Source organism: Myxine glutinosa, chromosome 14 (genome assembly GCF_964187855.1).
Source record: "Myxine glutinosa chromosome 14, kmMyxGlut1.1, whole genome shotgun sequence".
Classification (NCBI taxonomy): Eukaryota; Metazoa; Chordata; class Myxini; order Myxiniformes; family Myxinidae; genus Myxine; species Myxine glutinosa.
The window spans coordinates 54,148,233-54,172,429 of NC_136274.1; the positions used below are offsets into that span (position 1 = coordinate 54,148,233).

General features: G+C 51.2%; 2 protein-coding genes across 5 annotated transcripts in view; one reads left to right on the forward strand and one right to left on the reverse strand.

Annotated features, from left to right (window-relative positions):
• The window catches only part of CASR (calcium sensing receptor), a 62,128-nt gene that overhangs the window by 27,931 nt on the left and 10,000 nt on the right, over positions 1-24,197 (reverse strand). For 2 of the 4 annotated variants that reach the window (XM_078768577.1, XM_078768576.1), the window contains exon 2: positions 345-419. The exons of 1 other annotated variant lie outside the window; for it this stretch is intronic. The gene's annotated coding sequence lies outside the window, so the exon portion shown is untranslated. Of the gene's footprint in view, positions 1-344; positions 420-564; positions 736-24,197 lie in introns of all 4 variants that reach the window. One more of the 4 variants, XM_078768575.1, reaches the window with a different exon arrangement.
• LOC137439259 (gap junction beta-2 protein-like) lies at positions 16,949-17,742 on the forward strand. Its single transcript, XM_068134989.2, has one exon. It carries the CDS (start codon positions 17,005-17,007, stop codon positions 17,740-17,742), a length of 738 nt encoding a protein of 245 aa, XP_067991090.2. The 5' UTR covers positions 16,949-17,004.

The following is a 24,197-nucleotide window of genomic DNA, read 5'->3' on the forward strand; positions in this document are numbered from 1 at the left end:
GTCTTGTATTAATTTGTCAAGTTTCGGAACAATCAGCCAGGTGATAAGGGAGGAGCAGAAATAAATAGGAGAAGGTTAACGGACGGACGGACAGACATCCGGACATTATGACCCATTTTATAAGTTCATCTCTTCGAGAATCGAGATGACCTAAAATATTCTGCACATTGCAGATCATCTGGACTGTCTGGAGTCTCGAGGTCTGAATGACTCGTTTTGAGGTCCCTCATATAAGGTTCACAGGAACTCGGAGCATAAATCGAGAAGAGATCAGAAATATAATCTCCTTTTTTTTAAAAACACCGCTGGTGCTAGAAAAACGCGTTGTGATGTCATCGCCTTACCTGATGACGTCACGGCTGTGATGAACCTTGCATATGTTGAGAATTCGTCACCAGCAAGTCGTACACTCGTCTAACCTGGTCACAAAAACAGGTTGCAAAGGTAAAAGCCACTTTTCGTTACAACGCCCCCTTGTCGCCCCCACCAACATCCTCACAACCTCCCCAACCTCCTCCACCTGCAATCTTTCATTTCGCACCTCAACGCACAGCGTCACCGTACCCCGTATCCGGTGTCACGTGCGTCCATGAACTGTCGTCCTGGTGTCGTTCAAGTCATGAGTGAGCAGCATTGTGAAGCACGCAGTTTTTTGGAAACAAGGCTTGCATGCAGGTGTGTGGATGAAACGATCTACCTTCACAAGTGAATTTCACGTTGGATGAATCACGCTGCCTGTGAAACAGCAGGACGGCAGTTTATACCTGGGTCGGGATTCGAACCCAGACGAGACAGCTGAGAGACGAACGTGCAAACATCTGGACATATATATATATATATATTGTTGCGAATATGGAATTTGGCCTCCATATCCGCTTGTAAATATTCCCCTATTTTCTCCGATACTCCCCAACTCTCCCTTACCCCATTCCCTAGTCCCATTGTCTGTAAACAACACCCATTAGAGCCGATCTTCCCCTTCATCCCCCCATTAAATGTCGTGCCCAGGTCCCCCGCACCACACGTAGACAATTATAGGACATCTTGCTAGTTATTCTTAATCTATGTCAGTTAAGGACTTGTTTCCATTAATTATGACTCTTCGTTGCACCAGAATGTGATTATATGGCACCTGTTAGGAAGTTTAGGACCTCCCCATACCTCTCCGCATCTCTTCCCCATGAAGAAGCGCCAACTACAACAACAACAACAAAAGAGGGGGGCGGCGCGGTGACGGCATGGGGAGTGGGCGTCCTCCTTCCGGCTCGGTTAGCCGCCATTGACCACGCGCTCCACGGGGTTACCACGAAGGGGCTCCCTGTCGGCCCCTCGTCAAGGGCGGAGCCGGTAACCCCCGCACCCAATGAGAAGCCATGGGCCGATGCCATCTGGGGCGGCGCTAACGAGCCGAGGGCGTGTCACTCCCCGCCGGATATACGCGGCCCCGCGCCGGACGTGACGTAAGATGCGCCCCGAGCTTGGAAGGACAAGACGCCACCCTCCCGAGCGCTGAGCGACCTCCCCGGCATCTCCACCAAAGTCGCGACCCACGAGCGCTGAGCGACCTCCCCGCATCTGCTGGACACCACCGTACGTGATTCTGTCCCTGAGCCAGGTGCACCTGAGCCATCGACTGCCGCTTTCCTTGCCATCAAATCCCGTGTGAGTCAGCGTTGTCCCGTTTATCTGTGGTCTGTCTAGGGTTAATATAAGAGTGTGTCTAAGTGCCTGTCTTCCTATGCTGTCCCTCTTGTAGTTGTAATCTAACCTTTTTCCGTACGAATATACTTGAGAACTGAACCCCTGGTGTCGTATTGTGTCATTATAATCCAGCCGGGTGTCTTCTTTTTCTTATTGAGCCAGCATAGCGCGATTAGTCAACCCCGGGTGCAATCGGGGTAACTTGTACGGATACGGCGGCCATCCCGCTCGGCCCACCATACCATCAAAGTCGTATCTGTAACAATTGGTGTCGGGAGTGAGATTCGAGGCCCGACCAAATTTTGAAAAAAAAAAAACGAATAGAGGAAAAAAAAAATTTGGTCAAAATTTGGAGCGGCCGAAATTTGTTTTGTTTTACGAAACTCGAATTTTGCAAGTCGCGCTATGGCGGATCAAGACGGCTGGGGTCCGGTAGGGGAGAGTGAAGCAGGGTCGGTCCAGGACCAAATTGAGACACGTGAGGAGAGCGAAACAGCGGGGGTAGCAGACGCGCGAAATGGCGCCTCGCACATAGCTACGGCGGCCGCACCCGCTGCACAAGTGGGAGGGATGGCCCAGATGCAGGTCCTCATGGAGCAATTTATGGCGCAAATGCAGGCGTCCCTCAAACTGCAGAGTAACCAATTGGGGAACCGGATGGATGCTCAGGGTGAGCGATTGGAGGGCCAAATGGGGGTAATGGGAAACCAAATGGGGGTAATGAGGGACGAAGCGAGGGGTACCGGTGAGAAGTTAGACAATAATTTTGAGGAGTTAGACAAGAAAATTGGGAAGTTAGACAATAATTTTGAGGAGTTAGACAAGAAAATTGGGAAGTTAGACAATAATTTTGAGGAGTTAGACAAGAAAATTGGGAAGTTAGACAATAATTTTGAGGGGTTAGACAACGGGATAAAAGAAGTGAAAAATGGGTTAACGGGGGTAGAAAACAGAATGGCCGCTCAAGAGAATCAAATGGAAGGGATGCAAAAAGGGTTAGAGGGGTTAGAAAACAGTATGGAAGGCAAATTGAGGGACATGAGGGACCAAGCGGAAAGGGAAGTTAAACAAATGGAGCAGCAGATAGAGGGGGTCAGAATGGGGGTAGAAACCAAACTGGATGCTCACAGGGAGGAAATGGAGCAGATGAGGGTGGCATCTGGGCAGGAGATGCAAGTGATGGGAGAGGAGATCCGAAGAGGAGTGAGTGAGGAGGTCGGAGGAGTGCGCGAGGAGGTGAGGCACTGTAAGGAGCGCATGGAGAAAGAGGTGAGAAAGGGGACTGTAAAATTGCAAGGTGGTATAGAGGAGTTGACGCTGGGAGTAGAACAACTGACAGTGGGACAAAAGGAGTTGGGGGACCAGGTAAAGAAGAACACAGCGGTAATAGAGGGTTTAAAATCGACACAGAAGGAGATGAAAAAGGACGTAGGGGTAATTAAAAAAGAGTGCCAGACGGTACATGAGGACCTGACGAGGAAAATGGACAAGGTGGTAGAGGTAATGGAGGTTAAAGAGCGGGAGGTGCGGGAGCACATAGAAAAAAATAAAGTGGAGTTAGAGGAAGAACTTAAAGGGGCGCACGAAGAGATGAAGGAGATGAAGCAAAAATTAGAGGAAGTGGAAGAAGGGGTGAGCGAAATTAAGAAGCGACGGAGAGAGGATAAGAAAGAGATAAAGGAGGAAGTAAAAGAATTGGTCCAAAGTCTGTGTTCGGATCGTGATGATGTGCTCATTAACCGGATGAGGGATTCGCAGGTGATGGAGGAGAAGCGAAGAGAAAGAGGACCCGGTGTAAGTGGTGACCAATATGGTCGTGCGTATGATGCGCCAGGGGATTTAATAAGCTTGGGGGTCGAGATGGACCCGGGTGTTCGTGAGAGGCCGTTGGTGAAGTGTGCGACAGGTCTGGTGAGCGAAAGAGGAGGTGTGCGAGAAAGTCCGACTCTGGGGTGTGTGAGGAAAAAGTGCGTGCCAAGGAGTGAGGGTGCTGGCGAGAGTGAGTCGGTCGTAGCGCGTGTGCGAGGGAGCACATGGAAGCGTGGTGTGGTGAGTGTTACAGAGGGTGTGACGGGAGAGTGTGCGCAGGAGTGTGCGCGAGGAAGGTGTGTGACGGACAGGTGCATGAGGAAAGAGTGCGCTGTCAGAAGTAAGGAAGAGTGTCCACCTGTGGTGAGTGTTACAGAGGGTGTAACGGGAGAGTGTGCGCGAGAAAGGTGTGTGACCGACAGGTGCATGAGGAAAGAGTGCGCTGTCAGAAGTAAGGAAGAGTGTCCACCTGTGGTGAGTGTTACAGAGGGTGTAACGGGAGAGTGTGCGCGAGAAAGGTGTGTGACGGGCAGGGGCATGGGGAAAGAGTGCGCTGTCAAGAGTAAGGGTGAGTGCGTTGTCAAGAATGGAGGTGAAAGTAGTGGGAGTGACATGGAGCGTGAGTTAGTTGTGACAGGTGAGCGAGGATGTACACCTGGGATGGAAGGATGCACACCTGGAATGGTAGAGCGTGAGTGGGAATGCACGCTGGAGTTGGTGGTGAGGCACGTGGTTGGGTGTGCGAATGAGAGCACACCTGTGATTGTCACAGAGGAGGTGACCGAGGAGGGGGCGCGAAGAGGTGTATTGGTGAGGTGTGCGAGCAACGAATGTGTGCCAAAGTGTTCGGTGGTCAGGTGTGTGACCAAGGCTGTGAGTGGAATGGGGGTACCTGGGTGTGTAAGGAAGGGTACGAGGAGCATGGGCACAGCTGGATGTGTGAGCAAGGAACGGGCTGCGGGGTGTAAGCGTCCAGGTGAAGCATCGACGTTAGACGGGGTCGAGTTTAGAACGACTTATAGCCGAATCGGGCCCTCGGTGCGTGCCGGGCTTCGCGTGCCGCGAGAACCAGCGGGGATCCGAGCCACGGCGGGTTCGAAAGGACCGCCGTGCGCGATCCACGCTGGGCCTCGCGTGGGACGGCCGCGTCCGTGCTCCACTAGGCGGAGCTGGCAGCCCGATAGAAAGGGTCGTCATGGCGACCACTTTTTGGTGAGACGTGCCGGCAGGTCTAGATCGGGACATTGGATGGCTCCACGCCGAGGTGATGCGTGGGATCTCGGCCCGGGTAAGCCCCCGTCCCTGCACCGAGTGCCGGACGCATTCAGCCGCTGGCACAAAACAACCAGCATCCATTGCTTGGCTTTACGAAGCCGGGCTTTGGACAGGGATTGGCGCACCGAGAGGTATTAGTGAGTCGACTGGGTGATGAGGTTAGTGTTTTGGACCCAAAATTAGAGAAAAACAAAATTTGATGATTGGCAAGGGATTGGCAGTAGTGATTGGCAGATGATGGGCAGTGATTGGCAAATTTTTAATTTGTTGAAATTTGACGTGCAAAATTGATAGTGAGAGACCCCCGATGTGGTGGGATGGCAAATCCACCATCCTTCCCATGTGGGGGGGGCAAAGGAGCACTAGATTATGGGGTGTATGGCAGTGAAAACTAGCCCGGGTGGGTTAGGATATTGTGTGTAGGGATCTAGAGAAGATGACCTTAGGTAACGTTAAGGTTAGTTAGTGACTGATACCTGTAGTGGGGACGCAGGTAGATTAGTATGGATGATAATGACGAGGGAGCGCAATAGTTTAAAGGGACGACTGGGAAGCGCAAGTTTCAGAAGGGAGTAGTTAGCTGAGATGATGCTGTGTGTGAGAGAATTGAACAGGTGTGATTGCACAGGTGTGCAACTGGACAGGTGTGTGGAGCAGTGTGTGAGTAGTGAGTGTGTGGATCAGCGCGAATGCGCTTGGGGAGAGAAGGGTGCAGGTGGCACCAGGTGTGAGAGCACAGGTGTGCAGGTACAGGTGTGTGGAGAGAGTTGGAGTGAGTGGTACGGAGTGGTGTGCATGGTGCGAAGGTGTGGATGGGGGAAGAGTGGACCCCTTTCACGAGCACCCGGGGCGGGTAGTGTAAGTGTTAGGTAGAGGGTGCAGGTAAATTGTGGTTGGATATTGGCATTTGTGGTGCGGTTGCAGAATGGTGTTGTGAATGGGTGCATTAGTGTTGTGGAAATGGCTGGGCGTGTAGCCTGTTAGTGTGTGTAGTTGGTTGGGCACTCCACCACTGTGAGGATGTCGGCCAGGTGAGGCCGCAGGTGGGCTCTGGGAGCCGGTAGTTGTGAGTGGGTGCCTGAGGATCCCGGGTGTGGATCGGGCAGCCCAGTGCCAGAGAGGGCACGGAGTGGGGAGAGAGCCAGAGGGCCTTCCCCAGGTAGTTAGGTTAGGGTGAGGAGCAGGTAAGCTCGGAGGCAACTGCAGTGGTGGAGGTGTGCAGGTGGGTAGACCCACTGGGAGAGGTACACGCCGCAGCCCAGAAATTGTGCGAGGGCACCGGGAGATGAATCGGGGGAGTGAGACCCCAAATTGAAGAGCACCACAGTTTGGCCAATGGGAATTGGTTTTTAGAACCCATAGTGTAAGAGGGCCAATGGTTTGGCCGGAGAAAGCCCCCGGGTAGTGTAAAGTTGTTAAAGTCATTTAGGAGATAGTTAGGATTGATGAACCTGTCGCACCATACGCAGCCACTTGCCTGTGGTGATGATGATGACTCCACACCTGTGTTTTCTTTGGTAGTGTTGCAGAAATGAGAATTGCTGTGAGGATTTGTGAGACGCATCACGACGTGGATGAGACATTGGGGTGATTCCATCTCTCCCTCCTTAGGAGGGACTGATGATGAATTGGTGATGGCAAATTTTGATGTGCAGTTGGAGATGGCAAATTTTGATGAGAGTTGAAAATGGCAAATTTGATTGGTTAGGAGGGAGAGAAGACGAATTTGGTTTATGGGAGGAACGGAGAAGACAGTAGGGATGTTTGTTGATTTGTAAAGTAGATGTTTATGGGTAGTGTTGTGTTTTGTGGATACAGTAAGGGGTAAGGGAGGGGCCATGTAGGTTACCTGGTGGGGGGGGGGCGTACGATAGGAACGTACCTGTCTCACCTGGTTCCCATGTGCCCCCAGTGTGCATCACCTTACATTGCGTGCACTTTTGCGCCCTTACCACCTTACTCACTTGTCTGCTTCTTTTGTCTCCCACCTCCGAGGATCTGGCTTTGGGGTAGAGAGAGAGGAGAGAGAGGTGCTGGCTGCGCAGTTGTGGGCCTGCACTTTCGCTGTTTGCTGCCGGGATCGATACACCATATGGACCGCAATGTTTGTGGCCACCCACAATGGACCGCAGTTCGTTTGCGGCCAAGCACCACCCGGGGATGGACCTATGGGTCAACGTGGCACCTATGCCATACAGGTGAACCACTTTTAGTTACCACCAAGTGCACCACAAGAAGAGCAAGAGACACCTGCAGGGTTAGGGGTTGTTGAAGTTATTTTTATTCCAATGAACAATGGTGACTGCACCGATTGGTGGTGGGGTGGTGCTGTTGATGCTCGGGAAAGGGTGCTCTGCACGTTATTAAAGGCCGTCGGCCACAGAGCACTCGTGGGTTGGTGTATCGATGTTGGCAAGCGCGCTCTCTCTCTCTATGCATAACATCTGCATGTGTTCCTCCAAAAACAGGTCCTGGATCGTAGTGTAAATAGCAGCGTAGTCTTGTAAATAATGCTCCCTACCGGCTGTATGTTTAGTTTGAGAATTCTTTCCGGATTCGGTTATCCTGTGGGTGTGTTTCTGTGAGGAGAAGGGTGCAACGTCGCAGGGGGACATATTTACTCATTTGTGAATATCTGTAAAACTGTCGCACTCAGGGTAGAGTTAATAGTAGAGGGAACTACATTGCGTGCCACACTAAAGTAGGTAAAAATTTATCGGGTCGGGACGCCCCGAGGGTAGAGAAGGGTGCAATGTTGCGAATATGGAATTTGGCCTCCATATCCGCTTGTAAATATTCCCCTATTTTCTCCGATACTCCCCAACTCTCCCTTACCCCATTCCCTAGTCCCATTGTCTGTAAACAACACCCATTAGAGCCGATCTTCCCCTTCATCCCCCCATTAAATGTCGTGCCCAGGTCCCCCGCACCACACGTAGACAATTATAGGACATCTTGCTAGTTATTCTTAATCTATGTCAGTTAAGGACTTGTTTCCATTAATTATGACTCTTCGTTGCACCAGAATGTGATTATATGGCACCTGTTAGGAAGTTTAGGACCTCCCCATACCTCTCCGCATCTCTTCCCCATGAAGAAGCGCCAACTACAACAACAACAACAAAAGAGGGGGGCGGCGCGGTGACGGCATGGGGAGTGGGCGTCCTCCTTCCGGCTCGGTTAGCCGCCATTGACCACGCGCTCCACGGGGTTACCACGAAGGGGCTCCCTGTCGGCCCCTCGTCAAGGGCGGAGCCGGTAACCCCCGCACCCAATGAGAAGCCATGGGCCGATGCCATCTGGGGCGGCGCTAACGAGCCGAGGGCGTGTCACTCCCCGCCGGATATACGCGGCCCCGCGCCGGACGTGACGTAAGATGCGCCCCGAGCTTGGAAGGACAAGACGCCACCCTCCCGAGCGCTGAGCGACCTCCCCGGCATCTCCACCAAAGTCGCGACCCACGAGCGCTGAGCGACCTCCCCGCATCTGCTGGACACCACCGTACGTGATTCTGTCCCTGAGCCAGGTGCACCTGAGCCATCGACTGCCGCTTTCCTTGCCATCAAATCCCGTGTGAGTCAGCGTTGTCCCGTTTATCTGTGGTCTGTCTAGGGTTAATATAAGAGTGTGTCTAAGTGCCTGTCTTCCTATGCTGTCCCTCTTGTAGTTGTAATCTAACCTTTTTCCGTACGAATATACTTGAGAACTGAACCCCTGGTGTCGTATTGTGTCATTATAATCCAGCCGGGTGTCTTCTTTTTCTTATTGAGCCAGCATAGCGCGATTAGTCAACCCCGGGTGCAATCGGGGTAACTTGTACGGATACGGCGGCCATCCCGCTCGGCCCACCATACCATCAAAGTCGTATCTGTAACAATATATATATATATATATATATATATATATATATATATATATATATATATATATATATATATATATATATATATATATATATATATACAGTATATATATATATATATATATATATATATATATGTATATATAAACTCGTTACGTAATATGTGAACGACTCCTGGGTTCGTGGAGTGTGAGCCCAACTCGGTATTTGAAAATCAGCAGCCGTGACGTCATGAGCGACGTTCCCGCTCATTCGCTCACAGCAATGTCGCCATTCAATGGCGGCACATCGAAAATGGCGGCAAAAAGGATCAGAAAACGAAACAACTACTGTTGTGGTTTAAATTGGGAACTTTGGGAAAGCACGCACGGTTACCATGGTTACGCATCGTAGGGGACGACGCCATCGTCGACTGTTTCAACGAGTGGAACGTGCACGTGACGGCGATTTTGAGCGAACAAATCCCATAAATTGCACAAAGATTATGGGTTTATATCGCGTCAGCAAATGCTTCCATATGATCATCACCATTCATCCCCACCTTTTGGTCACCAAACAACACGTCCGTTTGACGTCCAATCAGTAATCACCGCCACTCCGCACCTGTTACGATGGAGATGCCAGAAGAAAAGGTCTGACTGCGGTGAGTACTCTTGCTTTCTGGGACCATTTTATTAATAGTTATATAATATATTATATCTTAACTAAACAATTAATATTACACCGAGAAACATGTCGTGTAAATCTTCTTCTTGAAGTTGTAACCTAAGAAGATGAAGAAGAAGGAGCCGACAGCCATCTTTTGTGTGCTGCTCAATGTCAAAATGATTTGAAAGGCGTGACGTGAACCGTCGGCCCATGTAATCGTCTTCGCTGTTCTTGATCCAAAGTCGAGGCTTGTGTAGAGGTTTGGGGAAATGATGGGGGTGGAATTGTGATTAGGCCATCATACTCTCAGAGTCCTCCTCTATCACGTGACCCGTGCAACCCTCACAGCACAGGTTCAACTGGAGAGTTCATAGAACACCTTACTCCACGCTGTGTTCAGAAACAAGGACATGGGCGGGGTCTACGAGCGGCAAATTTGATTGGTTGTGATGACGTAAAATGTCGTAATATTTTGTCTAAGTACTGCTAAACGGAAGGTTTTTGAAAGTATCAATAAGGAGATTTGTACTCTACAGTGTTCATGTATATAATTAAATAAATAAAAAATAATTTTAAGGTCGTAGAAAAAAACATTTTTGAAAGTTTACCGCCGTTGATGCGGCATCTTTTACGCCACCTTATTTAACACATTAAATTAGTTCTTCGTACCGGTTGTTTGTGTCCTTTATGACGTCCTTAAAACAGTAAATTTCCTGTTTGGAATGATTTTCAATTTTACTTGACGACGAGACAGGTAGACAGAGTAAAAAAAAAAAAAAAAAAATCTCACTCCTGTCTGCGCATGCTCGAGCGGGACAAATTCAGAGACAAAATACTTTTAAACGACAACTTTGTTTTCCGATTCATGTTCCGATTTGTGTTCAGAATATATCATTAAACTGAAATCAAGTTGTTCCTCGATCGGAAACTCACGTTTGTGGACAGGACAGACAGACGTGAACAAATTGCTTCACCTCATATTTTGCTTCGTGTGCGCCGGTATGGTACCTTGCGCCAGAGAACCTGACCGTATGTGACGTATGCCGTGTCCTCATCGACAACTGCGGCAACTCACACTTGCATGGCACGGCATTGGCCTAACTCTTAATGCGACAGTGAAGGGAAACTCAAAAGTTGTAAGTCATCGAATGTTGACAAGAGATAAAATGCACAACAATTTGAGTAAATTTAGCCCACATCAGCCAAAAGGTGGCTCATATTTTTTACCCACTTGGAACACAGGATTGTGACGAAAGCACTGAAAAAGAATGACGAATGCACATTTTGTGACGTCAGGTGACAGAATTTTTTTTTGGGACTACTCGAAATCTCTTCCCTCCCTCCCTTCGAAATCTTCTTCCTCCCACAGATCTCCCGATGTCCCTGCTTTCAAATGTTGTGCTTGTGTGCTTCCCCCTCTCTCCCCATCTTGTCTACCGCTCCCCTTATTATGTTTTATGTGTCCGGTTTTTTTTGGGGGGGGGGGGCAGGGCGGGGATTAATGTTAGCTCTTTCACGAGCCTCGAACTTGTATCCCAAAAAAATAAATAATAATAACCACTCAAGACAGTTAGAGCTGTCCGTTTAAAACCCCTTCAAACAAATCGACCACTTGCACACTCAATGTGAAATTAAATAAATAAATAAAATAACTGAAATGAATAATTAAATAAATAAAACACTGCAAGTCAAACAGTTTGAGGATGCCTCGTTATTTGAAATCATTATCACCACATTCAACTCGAGGTTCAACATCTTTCACGAGTGGCGCGTAATCATGGGAAACGTGAAGCAAAGGGCACGTGTGATGGCGAAGACATTTTGATTTAAGAACAAAAACAGCGCAATTAAGTGACAAGGAGACAGTTGAAGCTGAAATGTTTGTAATTGCGTTCTCATGAGCGCACGCAGCAGGAGGGGAGAGAGCGAGAGAGCGAGAGAGCGAGAGAGCGAGAGAGAGCGAGAAAAAGAAAGAAAGAGAAAGTGAAGGTATGGGTGCGGTTTGTATATATCTGATCCCCACGAAACTTATGGTATGTACATTTAAACATAACGTATGTCTGTGCATATGAATCAAGCTTTGCCAGCTACGACTAGGCCTGCCTAAACATGCTATATACGACTAGGCCTAAACATGTTATATACGACTAGGCCTAAACATGCTATATACATCTAGGCCTAAACATGCTATATACGACTAGGCCTAAACATGCGATATACATCTAGGCCTAAACATGCTATATACATCTAGGCCTAAACAGGCTATTTACGACTAGACCTAAACATGCTATTGAAGGAGCTGCGCTCCAACGCGAGTCAAAAGAATTGACGCGACCAAAGACGGAATTCGTCCGAGTTGCTTTAATGAAACAAAACAGCTCAGGTATTCTGACAAGCCCGTTTATCGGGCAGCAATATATATACACATTTATGCCGGGGCGTTTGCCCGGGAAAACCGAGACCGGGCATGCCTGGGTGTCAAGGGCGAGTCCTGGAAAGGCGAGTCTGGACATGCCCGGGCGTCCTGAACGCGGCCTGGCAAGTCGAGGCTGGGCGTGCCCGAGCGCTCTGGGCGAGCCCTGGAAAGGTGAGAGCGGGCATGCCCGGACGCTCTGGGCGAGCCCTGGAAAGGCGAGAGCGGGCATGCCCGGGAAAGACGAGACCGGGCGTGCCCGGGAGGTTCGGGCGTGCCCGGGAACAGCGAGTCCGGGCATGCCCAGGAGAGGTGCGTCTGGGCCCGTCCGGACGAGCCCGGCATGGCGATCGCACCCTGGCCGCGTCCTGGCAGGTGCAAGGCGATTGTGTACATTCAGCAGGAACCGCTACACACGCCCCTCCAGAATCGACCTGCACCGGCAGGGTCAATTTAAGGGGGGTCCGGATGACCCGGCCGAAGCGACCCCTGGAGTGTCGTGGGGGGGGGGGGGGGGTCCGATCCGGTGGTGGGTGGTCGAGCGGGGGGAACTGTGGACGGGGGGCGGCCTCGCCGCGGAGGAAGGGCCAACCGTGGTGGTCGGTCGAAGTCCACGTGCGCCGGTTTGAGGCGGTCCACAGAGATCCGGTCCGACCGGCCGCCGACGTCGACGACGAAGGACTTGTCGCCCCGTCGCAGGACCCGGAAGGGCCCGTCGTACGGTGGCCGGAGTGGCCCCCGGTGCGCGTCATGACACACAAAGACGTACTCCGCTGTGCAAGGCGCCGGGGGGACGTAGGACTGGGGGCCACCGTGGCGGGACGTTGGCACGGGGGCAAATCGTCGGGCGGCCTCCTGGAGGTCCGAGTGCTGGTGTGCGACGGACCAGGGACTGGTAGCATCGGGCACGAACTCGCCCGGGACGCGGAGCGGCTGGCCGTATACGAGCTCGGTGGCGGACGCCCGGAGGTCCTCCTTGGGGGCCGTGCGGAGGCCCAAAAGGACCCACGGCAGCCGGTCGGTCCAACCGTCGTCCTGAAGGCCGGCCATGAGTGCGGCCTTCATGGAGCGGTGAAACCACTCGCACAATCCGTTGGCTTGGGGGTGGTAGGCCGTGGTGCGGTGCAGCGTGACCCCCAACGAGCGGGCGACCGTGCCCCAAAGTTCGGACGTGAACTGTGGGCCGCGGTCGGACGAGATGTCCGCCGGTGCGCCGAAGCGCGCGACCCAGGTGGCGATGAATGCCTGCGCCACGTCGGCGGCGGTGGTGGAGGTGAGGGGCACGGCCTCCGGCCACCTGGTGGTCCTGTCCACCATGGTGAGCAGGTGGGTGAACCCCCGCGATGGGGGCAGGGGACCCACCAGGTCCACGTGGACGTGGTCGAAACGCCGTGCAGGCACGGTGAAAGGTGCTAGTGGGGCCTGGGTGTGGCGGTGGACCTTGGCCCGCTGGCAGGCCGTGCAGGCGTTGGCCCAGTCGCGGACGTTCCGTCGAAGGCCGTGCCAGACGAAACGTGCCGACACCAGCTTCTGAGAAGCTTTCCGGCCCGGGTGAGAAAGGCCGTGGATGGAGGCGAAGATGCGGCGCTGCCAGGAAACGGGCACGATGGGGCGAGGCTGGCCCTGGGAGACGTCGCAGAGCAGGACGGTGCCCGCGAAGGGGATGTCGGCCAGGCGGAGGCCCGTGTCCGCCACCCGGAGGGCCTGCACCGAGGTGTCGGTGGTCTGGTCGGCCGCCATGAGCGCGAAGTCCACGCTGAGGTGGACCGCGTTCGCGCTGGCCCGAGAAAGACAGTCGGCCACGGCGTTGTCTTTGCCGGCGACGTGCCGGATGTCCGTGGTGAATTCCGACACGGCGGAGAGGTGGCGCTGCTGGCGGGCCGACCACGGCTCCGTGACTTTGGCCATTGCGTAGACCAACGGCTTGTGGTCGACGAAAGCCGTGAACGGGCGGCCCTCCAGGAGGTGTCGGAAATGGCGAACGGCTAGGAATAGACCGAGCAGCTCGCGGTCGAACGTGCTGTATTTTAACTCGTTCGGCCGGAGTTGCCGGCTGAAAAAAGCGTGTGGCTGCCAAACCCCGTCCACCCATTGTTCATGGACGGCGCCCACCGCGTAGTTGGAGGCGTCCGTAGTGAGGGCGATGGGCGCGTTGAGCACCGGGTGAGCCAGCAGCGTTGCGTCGGCGAGGGCCCGTTTTGCGCTCGCGAAGGCCGCGTCCATGGCCGCAGACCAAACGATGTCATGCTTGGCCGGCTTGCCCCAGAGGGCCTCGTAAAGGGGCCGCATGAGCTGAGCAGCGCGGGGCACGAATCGGTGATAAAAATTCACCATGCCGAGGAACTCTTGTAGGGCCTTGATGGAACGTGGACGCGGGAACGTGGTGATGGCCTCGACCTTGGTCGGCAGCGGCACGGCCCTGGTCTTGGTGATGCGGTGGCCCAAAAAGTCAACGGTCGTCGTGCCGAAGTGGCATTTGGCCAGGTTGACAATTAAGCCGTGCTCGCTGAGGCGACCGAACAGTGTTCGGAGGTGGAGGAGGTGCTCGGCGCGGGACGTACTGGCGACGAGGATGTCGTCCAGATAGACGAAAAGAAATGGCAGGTCGCGCAGCACGCCATCCATTAAGCGCTGGAACGCCTGGGCTGCGTTCTTGAGGCCAAACGGCATCCTCAAAAATTCGAACAGGCCGAACGGCGTGATGACGGCCGTCTTTGGGACGTCGGCCGCCCGAACAGGTACCTGGTGGTATCCCCGTATCAGGTCAATTTTGGAAAATATGACCCGTCCCGCCAAACGGGCGGAAAAGTCCTGGATATGCGGGATCGGGTACCTGTCGGGGGTGGTAGCGTCGTTGAGGCGGCGGTAGTCGCCACACGGGCGCCATCCGTCCCCCGGCTTTGGCACGATGTGCAGTGGTGAGGCCCACGCGCTATTGCAGAGCCGCACGATGCCGAGGTGCTCCAACGCGTCGAACTCGGCCTTTGCCACGGCGAGCTTGGCCGGGTCGAGGCGGCGGGCCCTGGCGTAGACCGGCGGGCCCGTAGTGGGTATGTGGTGCTCGATCCCATGCCGCACTGCGACGGCCGAAAACGTCGGCCGCGTGAGGGCCGGGAATTCCGCGAGCAGGCGAGCGAACTCGTTCGCCGTCGGGAGGGCGCACGCCAGTTCGGTTGGCGCGGAGCTGCTCATCGTGCATGCCAGGGAGCTGAAGGTCTCGGCGTGGACAAGGCGACGTCGTTTGACGTCGACCAGCAGCCCGTGCGCGCAGAGGAAGTCGGTGCCCAGCAAAGCCGTGGGGACGCAGGCGGTCACAAAGGTCCACTGAAAGCGCTGGCTGCCGAAGCAGAGGGTGACGTCGCGCGGGCCGAAAGTGCGTATGGCCGAGCCATTAGCAGCGACCAAAGAGGGGCCGCAAACGACGTCCCGCCTGTCCTGCTCGGAGGCGGGTATGACGCTCAGTTGGGCGCCGGTGTCACAAAGGAAACGCCGCCCGGACGCTTTGTCCCGAATAAAAAGCAAGTTGCCCGAGTGGCCGGCGCTCATGGCTGGGAATGAACGCCGGCCCGGCCGTTTCCCGACTTGCCGAAAGTGCACGGGGGTCGGCACGTCCGAGCCTTGTGTCCGAACCTGGCGTGGTAATAACACCACGCCTGGTCAGGTGGAGGCCCCGGCCGTCGTGTCGGAAGCGGTCGGCGCGGTGTGGCGGCCACCAGTTGCACCGGCAGTTCGGCCTCCAGCCGCGCAGGGCTCTCGGGCATCGTGGGCGTCGCCTCGGACGGCGGCAGACTCCAGGTAGCCGCACCGATGTGTTGGCCCGCCGAGGAGATCTTATCGGCTTCCCTGGCAAGGGCGCGGGGATCGGTGATCGACGTGCCAGCCAGGGCGAGGCGTACCGGGTGAGGCAGCTGGCGAAGGAACAGCTCGCGGAACAGAAAATCCGGAGAGTGCTCACCGAGCAACGAGAGCATATAGTCCATGCGCTCGGACGGGCGCGTGTCGCCGAGCTCGGGCAGGTCGAGCAGGCGCCGTGCGCGTGCCGCCGGTGAGAGGGCGAAAGCGTCGAGGAGGAGCGTCTTCAGCGCGTCATACTTGTCAGCAGCCGGCGGGTGCTCGAGGAGGCTCAGGGCGCGGGCCGCGGTGGCGGAACCGAGCGCTGCCATGACGTGGTGGAAGCGGGTGTCGTTCCTCGGTGATGCCTCGCAGGGCGAACTGGGAGTCCGCCTGGGCGAACCAAACAGCCGCGTGAGCCTCCCAGAAGGTAGGCAGTTTAAGAGTCACTGCCGTGTCCATGTCGGTAGGTCACCAGTGAAGGAGCTGCGCTCCAACGCGAGTCGAAAGAATTGACGCGACCAAAGACGGAATTCGTCCGAGTTGCTTTAATGAAACAAAACAGCTCAGGTATTCTGACAAGCCCGTTTATCGGGCAGCAATATATATACACATTTATGCCGGGGCGTTTGCCCGGGTGTCAAGGGCGAGTCCTGGAAAGGCGAGTCTGGACATGCCCGGGCGTCCTGAACGCGGCCTGGCAAGTCGAGGCTGGGCGTGCCCGAGCGCTCTGGGCGAGCCCTGGAAAGGCGAGAGCGGGCATGCCCGGACGCTCTGGGCGAGCCCTGGAAAGGCGAGTCTGGACATGCCCGGGCGTCCTGGACGCGGCCTGGCAAGTTGAGGCTGGGCGTGCCCGGACGCTCTGGGCGAGCCCTGGAAAGGCGAGAGCGGGCATGCCCGGGAAAGACGAGACCGGGCGTGCCCGGGAGGTTCGGACGTGCCCGGGAACAGCGAGTCCGGGCATGCCCAGGAGAGGCGCGTCTGGGCCCGTCCGGATGAGCCCGGCATGGCGATCGCGCCCTGGCCGCGTCCTGGCAGGTGCAAGGCGATTGTGTACATTCAGCGGGAACCGCTACACTATATATGACTAGGCCTAAACATGCTATATACGACTAGGCCTAAACATGCTATATACGACTAGGCCTAAACATGCCATACACGACTTAGGCCTAAACATGCTATATACGACTAGACCTAAACATGACCGTGGGTTGTAAGATACCGTACAAGGCTCAGTCTTTGGTCTAAACCTCTATTATTAGAAAAGCACCCGTTGGCGGCGGCCATCTTGTTTCACGACAAACTGTGCGACCGTTTGGGATGGATTTAACTGTTTGAGAGTCTGGAAGCAATTTCTGAGCGGTTGCTCATCACGTTACGACATGTGTGCCCATCCTCCCCCAGAGCGTCCGAGTTTCGACACATTGCGGATCGAGGACATGCCCGACGTCTCAACGCCGAGGTAATGAACTGGGAGTCTCTGTACACGTTGGTGAACGGCGCCAGCAGGTTCTCCACCAGCATTGGACGCGTCTGGCTCTCCGTCCTCTTCATCTTCAGGGTCATGGTGCTGGTGGTCGCCGCGGAGGCCGTTTGGGGCGACGAACAGGACGACTTTGTGTGCAACACGCTACAGCCGGGCTGTAAGACGGTGTGCTACGACCATTTCTTCCCCTTGTCGCACATTCGTCTGTGGGCTTTGCAACTCATCTTCGTGTCGACACCTGCGCTGCTGGTGGCGCTACACGCCACGAGAAGCACGCGCCGCACGCACCTCGCGCAAGGAATCACGGGATCGCTCCTGTACACGTACCTGTTCAGCGTTTTATGCAGGATTCTGTTGGAATGCGGCTTCCTGGGCGTTTTCTATTACCTGTATCGGGGATTCATCATGCCCCGCCTCGTGAAGTGCAACGCACCTCCGTGTCCCAATGTGGTGGACTGCTTCGTCTCGCGTCCCACCGAGAAAACGATCTTCACAATCTTCATGCTGGCGGTGTCGGCGGTCTGCATGCTCCTCAACATGGCCGAGCTATTCTACCTGCTCTGCCAGGGATGTGTCCTGCGGCAGCCGGAGGCCACCTGCGAGCGTCGCGTCGACGCTCGCCGTCCTCTAACGCCCACGGTGGACAATGTCGACCCCCTGACCCTGGGGTCCGGCGACCAAACCCAACTCATGGTAGAAATGGGAACTGATCCCTGAAGACCAAAACTGCAAGCCCGATTCCATCTTATCGACGTAAAGCGAAACAACCATGGTATTCAATATGGAAAATTTCTTCATCTGATTTAGCACAGAATTCCAGAAAAATCTCATGAGAATCTCATGAGAAAATTTTGTATGAATTATTTGTACATGGTCATGGATTTGTTGCTGATACTGTTTCATGCTTGTTTCATGTGTTGCTTTTAAGAAAGAGAAAACGTTTTATAAGCAGGCTATCCTTGTGACCATTACTTAAACTTTTCCTGTTTTTCATCTTATCTTCCAATTGGTTTGGCAGGCAGTGGAGCCTGGGTTCGAATCCCGACCCAGCTATAAACTGCCATCCTGGTGTTTCACAGGCAGGGCGATTCATCAATGTGAGTGCCGTCCCTCTGATGGACGTTAAAGATCCCACAGTGTCCTTCGCGAAGAGTAGGCGAGCTATCGCCGGCACCCTGAATAAATTACAAATTCGTACCCCAAGTACTCAGTCGAGCGTCAAGCCTGGCCATCCGGTTCGTGAAAGACTTGGGCCAAAAAATTCCCCCACCCCACAAGAACATGGGGATAATCGTCACCGTTAGAGAAGACCAATCATAGACCCCGACGACTCGGAGGGAGCCAACCGACCATTACCCCGCAGTTATCCCCGGGAAAAGTTCCAATTGTAATCTATTTGGGAAATCGTCATTGATGATAAAATCAAACCGCACCAATGAGATTCATGAACGACAACAAAGCACAAAACAATTACAAAAATGTTAAATTTCCCCAATTGATAAATCATTCACGTTGACCTGCGTTCACCTGTTGATCATCATGATCGTGTGGTCCAGTTGAGTCTCAACTATAATTAATTATGGAGGTCATTGTCCCACTAATACTAATAGGACAGTGTGTGGATCAGATCAGATCGATGAAATTTGCATGAACAACAACTTCAATTTTAGAACCACCATCTTCGGGACTTCAAGGTAACACCTCTCTGGTTCGCGCTTGAACCAGGACGAAGGCTCGTCTCAACTCACGTTGGGGAATGGGATGCCGGAGATAACTCGCCAAAGCTTTGTGGGATCTTTACCGTCCAACAATCACCAACGCCGGAAGGCGGGTCCTCCGGCGTAATGTTCATCAGCTGGACGGATGCCCCGCCCCGCATGCGAAGCACCTGGATGGTAGTTTATAGCTGGGTCGAGATTCCAACCCTGGCGACACAGGTCAGGTAGGTGATTGTGTATATATATATATATATATATATATATATATATATATATATATATATATATATATATATATATATATAAATAAATAAATAAATATATAACGAGGATGGCTGTCCATTTCCGGTTACACTGGTTGGTTGTGTGTGAGAGTAGGTGCAATGTGATTGGCTCCTGGCAAAATTGAGTAACATGTCGTTTAGGCTTATTAAAAGCTGATATTCGGAATCTGATTCCATATTTCACGATCGGACTTGATGGCCTAAATAAATATGTCTAAATCTCGAGTGAAATTGCAACAAAATTAGGAAGAAGCGATTTCTAAAATTAAACAAGAAAGAGCAATCAGAGCTTGCAGACCCTCGCCAGGACGTATTTTCAGTGGTTTTTAAGGCTTTTGTGTTAAAACAAATATGGCGGCCGACCAGGTGACCGATGACGTCAACATTATTTTTTTTCTAAATTAATTTATTCCTAGATTATGCTCAATAAATTTCATCTTGATTGGATGAAGTTTTGTACTTGTCGAATTATGACGTCATAATGGAGGCACCTATGACACCAACAACATATTTTATTCCCCATGGAGAGTGCATTACAATAAGCCATGTCTCAATTTTTTCTATTCAGAGTTTTCGGAGATATAGAGGTGCAAAGTTTTTCGATTTTCTAAGATGGCGGCTGAACCACGTGACCTATGACGTCATAATTATCATAAAAAAATTATACAGGTGGAGTTGCACCTATGGTGAAAATTTCCTGTCAATCGGACCAACGGTTGCAGAAAAAATCATATCTATTTTGTGCGGACAAACAAACAAATAGACTCAAATGCAATACCCTCTCCTCAGGCGAGGGTAATAATAGGCTCCGCGATATGTGAGGTAACTAGCAGGTAACTAGCCTTTTTTAAAGGAAACTAGCAGGGACCCGTGGAAAAACCCTCCCTTTGGGCAGTGTATAGGCAACAAAGCGCTGCCCCACATGCTCCCGGAAGTTTATGTTTGCTGCTAACAACCCAGTGTTCATTTTAGTCCTCCGCACACGTATTGGCAAAAAAGAACGTCATGAAATTATTTTATGTATCGATGTATTTCTGTGATTTTGTATTGATACTCGTACATCCTAAATTCAATATTAAAAAGTCTGTGGCATCTTTTAGCAATTTTGGCGGCCATTTTGAAAAAAATAGCCGCCATTTTGAATTCCCATTTGGCTAATCAATTGGATTTAAAGAGCACGCAAATACTCTTGGTCTTGTACCTTTGGTGTCAACTGTCAACGCTCGAAGACCTTTTCGCGCGTCACAATCTCATTGGACAAATAAATAAAAAGACGGGCTATGCAGACTTGCCTCTGAAAGCATGAAAACTTGCACCTGGGTCATCATCTCCAAGTTTCCCGGGTAAATAGGTCACCACGAAACGGTCGCTCGAGGCAGAGAACACACCCTGCCAACACCTCGCGTTCCCAGACAAATCTACAAAGGAAAAGCGGTGTAATTGCTTGTTATTCCACTTTAAACGGTCTGCGCAGGTAAACGACCACAACCTGCAATCTCGCCAAACGCCAATGTACCAATCAAAAACGTTACCGATGATGTTTGTTACGTCATATTAAAATCCTCTCCTGCTACGTTGACGGTGATGGTATTTAATTGACGTCATCGTCGTGGCTGTTGTCGCGTCGTCCTGGTTACCTCCACCACGAAAGGTGGGCACAGGTTAATTAGGTTTTCAACCTGTCCGTTTGTCTGTGAGCAGTTTATTGGTAGTGGAGACTCAGATAGTAGAGTTTTACTTGAATCTTCACCATTGAGTGGTAGAACCAAAAAACGATACAAAGCGCGATATCTATCTATAATTCCAGTAATCTCTGTCTGTACGTTTGTACGTTTGTCTGTCTGTGACCGCTGTTTCTCGACAACCACGGGTCCGATATACTTTTCACTTGCCAGGTATATTGCTGGGGACCCGAGGATGTGCCTTTTCAAGGTTTCATATTAATCGGACAATTACTTACCGAGCTATGTCCAAAAAACGATTCAACCAATCAGAGAGCAGCGAACGATCGCGTGTGCCGGCGTTGCGAATGGACCAAACCATTCCATGTAAATAGAGGGGGGGGGTTCTGTGGTCGTTGCGAATGGACGAAACCATTTCATGTAAATAGAGGGGGGGGGATATAATTTTAGATAGATATATAGTACGGGCATATATATAGTACGGGCATGCCCTAGTTCCAACAAGTCGTGGATCACTTTTGACAAAACTTGGTGGATGAGTTGGGGAAATGACGAGAATAAACCGATTAGATTTTGTTTCAGGTCCGAATCCAGATATGACCTATCAGTGGGATACAAAACGTAAACTGTTCAACCTGGCAGAGTTGTACTGCTTTCTTATTGTACACCGCTCCTCTCCTAATCCTCCGCCAGGCGCTGCAGACGTCATTGCCGGGCACTGGAGGGGGCACCGAAGGGGCCCCGGCAATGACGAGCACTAGATACCGTTGGTGTAAAGTACCAGTAACCCAGACAGGACACACCACAAACACCAAATCAAACATGAATCAATGAAAGCATCACCGTGGGGAAGATTTGGGAAAACAACCTATTTTTGAGGTCAAATGTAAACTCAAGGTGAAACTTCTAAAATCATCAATTTTTATCTGAAAAATCGTCACTTTTCATCCTATGAATCCGAGCTTTGATCAAGATCATCAATTTTAATTTGATGAAATGGACAAATTGATGGATCGATGGCAATCTTTTGGGGGGTGGGGGTGGAGCGGTGGATTTTGCAAGTATTGTGCTCTGCAAAAGAGAATTTTATTTATTTATTAATAAATTAATTGATTAATTACTTAATTATTATCGACTTATTAAGTACATATTTATTTCCTTTCTCATCTGGGCGATACCTCAGGCACCTTTTGAGTTAGGAAGCTGATATTTGGACATTACAAAGACCAAGTGATTTGGCTGTAAAGGGTATTTTGGGTTTATTGATTAATCAATTAATCGATTAATTATTTAAATAATCGAATAATGACTTGATTAATTAATTTTTAACTTACAGAATCGGATGAAATGGTGGGGGTTTAGGTATTCTATTAGTATTAGACAACTGATTAATGATTTAATTATTTTACCATTATTATTTATTTATTTTAGTTATTAATCACTTATTGTACACCGCTCCTTTCCTGTCATCTACAGGCGCTGCATGACGTCATTGCCAGGCACCAAAAGGGGCTCGGCAATGACGCACGCTGGGGGCTATACTATTTATTTACCTGGCATGGGCTGGTGTACATTGAATGCATCTAACTCTCTACTTATTGGCTTCATGTTTCGATTAAACAGTTCTTAAAATCCCACTTTCATTCAAACATTCCAATTTCTGTTCGTCATGCACCTTTTACAGCAGTTTGCAAAGTGGCTAAAATTTGCAATAATCACGTGCGGCCCGTGACGTAATTGTGACGCCCTACGCCAGGATGACGTAACGGTCGGTAGATTGACTTTCGTTTGGAGGATAAAAAGGTTCGACCGTCGTCGCAGTTCACACGAGAATTAATGATACCGTGAAATGCAACTGTGAATAAGGTGAGGCCAAGGTCTGTAGTAATTGTCAATAATTTTGTTTCATGTTCTAATGTTACTACAATTTGGGTGAAAAATGGAGAAAACGGATGCAGTGATCAGTAAGTTTGTGTCCCGATAAAAAATTCCCATAATTAACCGTCTTTCTGGACACGTCGCCCCTGAAATAACCAACAATCTTGGAGTTACAGAAAAAGTTTTGCCGTTTTATCCCTCCCATATGCTAATTTCAAATTATACAGGAATAATGAATGATCAGTTTGTCCATGTACAGCACGGATAGCACGCAGAGCACATACAATAGGTTTACATGATGACGTCATCTACACGGATTTCCAAGCATTTTCCAAGTTCAGAATTTAAATTTTAAAAGTATGAGCACGGACAGTAGGTTGGGCGATGACAAAAGCGGCACCATTATTGTGACGTCACTTGTACCCAGAGCCAGAGTCGAGTGCCATAGCCGGTAAGTGATGGCAACTTCTCCAAAATTCAGTGGCTGTGTTTGTCTCGTTTAACAGTTTTGTGTCGTATCACGTGTGTGTGTGTGTGTGTGTGTGTGTGTGTGTGTGTGTGTGTGTGTGTGTGTGTGTGTGTGTGTGTGTGTGTGTGTGTGTGTGTGTGTGTGTGTGTGTGAATGAAAGAGAGAGATAGAATTGTAAGGAACAGAAATGAAAAAACGAGGTGTGTGTGTGTGTGTGTGTGTGTGTGTGTGTGTGTGTGTGTGTGTGTGTGCGTGACAGCTCCACTACGAGGTCATGTGAAAAAAAAAAATCTTTTTCCGAATGGGTCTTCCTTTGGTTCCTGTGGTGAGAATGAAGAACGCGTTTCGGAAAGTCTATGGAAAGCAAAGGAATCGAGGAGGTGAGAACGATGGTACAGCCCCATAACCCCCAAGATAACTACAGGTACAGCCCCATAACCCCCAAGATAACTACAGGTACAGCCCCATAACCCCCAAGATAACTACAGGTACAGCCCCATAACCCCCAAGATAACTACAGGTACAGCCCCATAACCCCCAAGATAACTACAGATGCAACCCCATAACCCCCAAGATAACTACAGGTACAGCCCCATAACCCCCAAGATAACTACAGGTACAGCCCCATAACCCCCAAGATAACTACAGGTACAGCCCCATAACCCCCAAGATAACTACAGGTACAGCCCCATAACCCCCAAGATAACTACAGGTACAGCCCCATAACCCCCAAGATAACTACAGGTACAGCCCCATAACCCCCAAGATAACTACAGATGCAACCCCATAACCCCCAAGATAACTACAGGTACAGCCCCATAACCCCCAAGATAACTACAGATGCAGCCCCATAACCCCCAAGATAACTACAGGTACAGCCCCATAACCCCCAAGATAACTACAGGTACAGCCCCATAACCCCCTAGATAACTACAGGTACAGCCCCATAACCCCCAAGATAACTACGAGATATCATTGTCGTTACCGGGTTACCAAGGTGCATTGTCAGCCGTGACACAATCGAATGGAAATCGCCTAAATTAATTAGTACAAAGCTCTATGTCTCCTCTCCTGCGCAAGAATGGCAACCAAGAGAGATAGAGAGAGAGGGGGAGGGGGAGGAGGGATCTGATATCGTAGA

Coding starts and splice junctions, on each gene's coding strand:
- LOC137439259 (XM_068134989.2), top strand. CDS start 17,005: ATGAACTGGGAGTCTCTGTACACGTTGGTGAACGGCGCCAGCAGGTTC.